General features: G+C 32.7%; 1 protein-coding gene across 1 annotated transcript; it reads right to left on the reverse strand.

Annotated features, from left to right (window-relative positions):
* Positions 1-105: 105 nt before the first annotated feature.
* LOC131855317 (glucose-6-phosphatase 3) lies at positions 106-5,285 on the reverse strand. Its single transcript, XM_059206571.1, has 7 exons — positions 5,165-5,285; positions 4,440-4,604; positions 3,648-3,836; positions 2,185-2,315; positions 1,040-1,236; positions 680-801; positions 106-491 (listed from the first exon to the last, which is right to left on the reverse strand). Exons 1-7 carry the CDS (start codon positions 5,215-5,217, stop codon positions 263-265), a joined length of 1,086 nt encoding a protein of 361 aa, XP_059062554.1. The 5' UTR covers positions 5,218-5,285; the 3' UTR covers positions 106-262.
* Positions 5,286-6,962: the final 1,677 nt, after the last annotated feature.

Genomic DNA, 6,962 nt, shown 5'->3' on the forward strand with positions numbered 1-6,962 from the left:
TCATCCAGTGCCTATAATACAAGCTCTGCTTATCTTGGAACTAGATGGCGCTGTGTGAATTGTCTAATTATTATTATTATTATTTTGAAGTCTATTATTAAACATAATAATAATAATAGCTCAATTTTTTTTAGTATACAATGTTGTTGTACAAGAGTAAAAATTATTAATATTCTTTGGTATAAATAATAATTATTGCTATTAAAACATAATTGACGACATTTGAAGATCGTATTAATGTGAGAACGTATACATTTTTTATTTATGCTATTTTTTGCTTGTCCTGTGTTCTGAAAGGCCACGTGGCAACCGCCGGGGTCAGTCGTAGTAGTAAGGCCGGCTTCAAAACGCCTGTCAAAAAATGCATAGCATAATACCACCACGCGTGAGATTTGCATATATTATCTTGGAAGTGACGGATGCCGTAGAATATCAAGGCGGTTGTGAAGGCGGAAATTATTAACGACCTATTCTTGGAGTCGTGGCGATATCTGAAAAACAAATTTAAAAAAATATGTCACTATGGTATGGTGTAGATGAGTTTTTCCCAACGCCCCAAAGAGGGGTAATTTTCGGACTACTCTGATGCTATACGCCGCAGTTGACCTTTACAGCCTCACTGGACGATACATTGAAACCACAGTGTACGTAAATTGGTTATAAGTAACAATATACTGACTGTGCAACCGCCGGTGTAACAAATAGCGCCCAGCCCAGCAACGCGGCTGTGGACTGCACCAGCGAGTACATAGGAGTCGTGGACACGTGGATGTCATCAGGACTCTCGCACCAACGGAACGCCTGCACATTCATATTAATAATAAATAAATCGATCCAAACCCCGGCCAAGGTCAACTCCCGCCAGACAGATACGACTTTTTTTTAATTATATTTGATTCTCTTCTGTTGTTTAATTTCTCATCATTAAATATGTTTTTTAACTTCTTCAGCAGCGATTTGATATTGTTTAATGTGTTTCTCTGAAGGGGATCGTAAGTAATTTAGTCTAAAGGCACAGCTAACATTTCAAAGTACTCACTAGTTTCACTGTCCATTGTGGGTCCCATCCACAGAGAGTAAGGCTGAAGTAGGTGACGGCAGCGATGATGACCGTTATCACCGCGCTGAAGGTGTGCCAGGCGACCGCGCGGGAGACTGGAAGCTTCGCGTGCGCCCCGTACTGCCAGATGAAAGGATCTGACACGTATATACACAGCGCTGGAGCTATGAATGATCCTGTAACAAACATTACAAGTATTGCAGAATTTAAAGGAAGTATTACAGGAAATGAAGGAAGTATTACAGGATATGAGCACAGATTATTATATTAGAATCCGTTAGTTTCTGTTCCCGCCCTTCCCCCCCCCCCCCCCCCCCCCCCCCCCCCCCCCCCCCCCCCCCCCCTCAACCCCTTACCTATGACAGAAAAGACCGTACGGAGGCCATGACGCGCGCGCATTATTTGTATATTAAAATAAATTAAAACTGAGTTAAACCTACTGTGAAAAGTTTATCTCAGTAAGGACTAAGATGTTCTTACTAAGATGAACTTTACTATATAACCAATAAATTTATTCGTGACTAGCTGTGCCCGCGACTTCGTATATACGCGTGGAATTTAACGAAAAAAAATATTATAATAATAATATAATATAATATATATATATTTTCTAAAGTAAAAGTAGCCTAAGTTACTCCTTATTACATCAGCTACCTGCCAAAAAAAGTCCCGTCAAAATCGATCCAGCCATTTCAGAGATTAGCCGGAACAAACAGACCGACAGACAGACAGACAAAAATGATAAAAAATGTTATTTTGGTATACGTATTGTTTATATATTCATATGCATTTAGTAAACAACGGTTATTTCAATATTACAAACAGACACTCCAATTTTATTTATATGTATAGATGATGTCAGCATGTATATACAGTAAGAATAAATGTCTAAATTATAAATAAATTTATACGGCAGAACAACAATAAGAATATTATGCATGCCATTACTATGGCGAAACACATGATCTTATCTTAATTGTCAACTTATGCACTGTCATTTTAATCAAATAAAATTATTGTTATTGTTCTAAATCTACCCTGTACCATCGTAAGCACAGATTATTATATTAGAATCCGTTAGTTTCTGTCACTGGGTCACCTAATATAATTATAAAGGCACTCACCGACTAGCGCGCCCAACAGACACTGGTGTGGGAAGTGTGTGGCGACGAACATACGCGCCAACATCACTGAGCCGAGCCCCGCCGCAAACAACGGGTACACCACGTACTTCCACCACCATATGTAGTATTTTCTGAATTACATTTTTCATTTTTATTATTTAATTCTTTATTCAATGAACACAGTATAAACTTACAGCTAATTGCCAACAGGTTTATATTTTATAACTATTATATTATACATTTAAATATATGACGACCTCGGTGGTCTAGCCGTCTAGCACACCGCTTTACGTCCGATGGTCGCGGGTGCGTATTTAACAAAAAACCTGAAATTCCAGGTGATATTATAGATAGAAAATCTTTATAATTCGTTTATTTGGAAATGTAATATTTTGGAAATCTAAGCAGTGTGACACAATCATCCATGAATATGTACTCATGAATAGATATATGATTGTTTTTATGAGGATAATTCTGGAGCAATTGAAATTGCAAAACATGGAAATTTTACTAAAAATTCAAAACTCACTTTGTACATGAAAATTGTGAAAATGGAACAATTCAGGTTTGTAATATGTAGCAGATATTTTTACAAAGTCATTAGGGACAGTTAAATTTACAAAATTTAGAGAGATGTTAAAAAAAGGTATATGAATTAATAATTTTAATTAATATTAGTTATATATTTAAAGTAAATAAACATAAATACATATATATATATATAATATATATAAATATATATATATAATATTTTTATATTAGTAGTGGCAACTATAATTGTTGTCTATGATTGGTTCTATATTGTTAACTCTCTGGTTTATATAATATGTTAGTTAAATATATATAGTTTTATTATAAAATTATAAATATTAACAACAATATATAATATAATAATAATCTCAGGACAATTCACACAGCGCCATCTAGTCCCAACTTAAACTAGCTGAATCTTGTGTTATGGGTACTAGATAACTGATACAAGTACATAGATATTTTTTTTTTCGTAAATACATACATATTATACATAGAACAGCACTATTGCTGTTCAGGTATATAGGTCAGACATGATTTTCTAACTGGAACTAGGTTTTAAAACCAAAGTAACGTTTAACAAACAATTAGAGTTTACAACCGAAGTAAGGTTTTACAACCGTGGCAAAGCTTTTTTTACTAAAACTAGGTTTCACCAACAAGCCAACGATTTGACAATCGAATCTAGATTTTACAATGTAACAAAGTTTTGCAATTTATGTATATATGAATAAATATATTTATTTATTCTTTTGCACACAAAATTTCAAACATGACGGACTTAATGCCTGATCGTATTCTCTAGCAGTCAATCGTCGCATTGATCAGAGATAATAGAGCAGTGCAATATAAAATAGATTAATATTAATATATAATAATAATAACATAGATAATTATTATTATACTAATATAATTATAAATTTGTTAAATACCTGTCATTCATGACATGGGATATCCACATAACAGCAAGCATCAGGATCATGGCGGTGGTCGCACTATGACCTGAGGGACAGCCGGGTCCCGTCTCACAGGTGTGACGGAACTGACGCAGCTGTGGTCGATGCCCGATATAGAAACTAGTCTCTCTGACCCACCAGTATGGTCGATCTTCTAGTAACCACCTATTGGTGGGATAGTGATAATAATGTATATAATTTTTTTATGTAATTAGTTAAAGGCACACTGAACATGGAAATAGTGTTACAATAGAAATATGTTAATAGAGATGTGTTAAAAATTGATGTTTCATCATTAAAATTTAACAGAAAAATAATAATAATATGAATTTGGAAGGAAGATATCGACCCACCTGATGTTGACTGCCAACCTTCATTTGTATTAGATGAAAACTTCCATCTACAATATCTCTACCATCATGTGATGGCGACATTTGGTTAAACTCATGTGTTGCCATTCTAATGGACTAATGATATTATGCATTCATATGTTAGGTTATTATTATTGTAATATATTATGCGAAACATGCCCACTATCAATATTATGGTTCATTAATTTATTAATAATATAAGAGTCTCTTATCGGTGGAGCTCATACCACTTTCCACTCCTTCCATCAACCTCTTTGAATGTTGATACAACACAACTCCAATTTTGTCTTTAATTACTTCATGTAGCTGTGCCTTGATCTTTCCCTCACCCCTCATTATAGTGTGTATATGAAATTTATACCAATTGCAATTTTTCTGTAAGATTTCAGCAACTTACCACTTCATAACAGCATTCAACCAGCCCCCAAATGCCATGCAGAGAAGAAGTTGAGCTGCAAACACTGAGTCCACAATGGAAACAACTGGAAACATAATCTCCAGCACATGGTGGGGATTGGACACATTATTCACAAACTCAAAGAAATCTTCAGAATCTTTAAACCTGTAAACAAATAATTTCTATATAAAAATCTATTCGAAACATAATTACAATGTATTCTACAGTTATAATTTTAACATAGAGTTAAAATAAAAAATCAGATTAATAGTTTTATAATATCTAGTACATTCATAATAAAAATTATTATATTTTCTTAGTTTCTCAATAATTGATATTTCTAAGAACACAAAAGCTGAAATTTAATTTTTTAATTTATGTTGTTGAAGTTTATTTATTTTAAGTTCTCAACACCCTGAAACGCCACTAGTTTGATATAAAGTGTATACTAAAATAATTATCTATATTGTTAATCGGGACTTAAAAATTACTTTATTTTGTGTGTGTGAATAAATATAAATTTATTCAAGAAATTAATAAAATTTATGTAAAATTGCTGACAAAAGAATTCCAAATTATTTATATCTAGAGTTAATTATCTAACGGTTTAATATATAAACTATTGAAGTATTTAATTACAATTTTAATTACTTCCTTAGTCTGCTGCGGTATGTAATTAAATTAAAAAATCAATACAACCTAACCTACACGTGAATATTACTTACCAGTATTGAATGAATTCTATGCACGATATACCAAGTGCGTATATACGATCCATTATTATATTGTGTATTTTAACACAGAATCATTTTATTATTTAGTGATATTCACTAATGATTTTTGAATTTAAAAAGTTGTAATGAATAGAATAATATTTACGAAATAATAAACCGCAGGCAGTAGAACGTCAATGTCAGTTAATGTCATTCAGAAATGTCAAATCAAATCTTACACATTCCTTCACAAGATTCAATTTACAATCAAGCAAAGAATATACTACTCAAGAGCAAGTTAACTTAATGTTTATATTAATCATATAAATATAAATAAAGTTATAATTAAAATCGTTTGACTTGACTTTGTGGTCTGTACAAAATTTACGGCACTGAGAGCCAATCAATAAATGTTGTGATTTATGCGGGTAGTTGCTCCTAAGATTTTGCTGCTCCACCATCTGCATTATGTTTTCACTAATGTTTTATTTATATAAGTTAATATTTTTAGCTCTCAAGTTAAGTGAATAATTTTTAATTGTTAATGAGAATAAATATCTAAAACCTAAATCTGATGAGCCAGAAGTTAATAACTATGGAGAGCAATCACCTTTAGCAGTAATGATTGCTAGAACCAGGAGTGGAAAGCACTCACATTAAGCTGTAACGACCACCAGATTTTACCTTCCCAGAACTTATACCTCATTCGAACTTACCTTTTGAACCGCGTTACCTATCTACCCTCAAAACCAATAAAAGGTACTACTCTCCACTGGATCAGACTCTTGCTAATATTATTTCCATTATTAATGTACAAGAAATATTAAATTTAATTACCGACAATTAGAAACAAAAACTGCGAAGACAATAACGTACTCTCTTCACAACTCTTCACTGAAACGACATGCGACATCGCACTCAATACTTTTTTTAATTTTTGAAGCTACTGTGTTAGTCAATAATGATTATTATTTATAGTGAACAATAACTAATAATTAATACATAGATTGTAGTAAACATACTCCATATTAGGATTAAACGTTTCGAACTAGTATCAGCGGCGGCACCTGTTGATTATCACAGATCCTATCAATTTAGCAAGGCAGCTGTAATATCACTATTCAACGCAAGATGGCAGCACTAGGAAAAACATAATTGCAGGCTTAAGAAACAATGAATATGTAATAATTTAGTCTACACAATATAATTTAATTATATAAATAATAATATTACGTATTGTACATAGAATATTTTGTAAAAAAATTATGTAAAAACTGAAACTATGTGTGTAAGCACTTCGTCTTCTACCTGTGTTCTCAATTACCTACTATGGGTAGATGATGGTCTATCCTACTCTAGTAAGTCATATACTTATAATATTAATAGGTAGGTATATATAAATATTTAAATACTGCACAATTGCAAGCAATGTACCCATCAGATTGACCTTCTGGCCTCTCTGGAAACTATTGTGCTGAAGTGAATTTGCCGTGATGTACTAATTGACCTGACTTCATTCTCATCCTATCATCTACTTATGCCTCGCCAGCGTATATCACCACCACAGACAAGAGCACCATTCCATAGTCCATAGTCATTATTTATATAAAAATCTTCGGAGTTCCTGACAATAAAGCAATGTATTTACTGGCCTATCAACTTTAAAACGACTCTTACGATTTTTATGTGTTTTAAGACGTATACATAAAACATGTAAGAACAAATTTCATCTCTTAGTCATCTCGATTTAAGTTTAAAATTAAATATTTCAACGAGGATTCATTTACGAAGCGAAAATTCCCTTAGCGCA

The sequence above is a fragment of the Achroia grisella genome, unplaced genomic scaffold (genome assembly GCF_030625045.1).
Source record: "Achroia grisella isolate CSIRO2021 unplaced genomic scaffold, CSIRO_AGI_Agris_v1 utg1360, whole genome shotgun sequence".
NCBI classification, from domain to species: Eukaryota; Metazoa; Arthropoda; class Insecta; order Lepidoptera; family Pyralidae; genus Achroia; species Achroia grisella.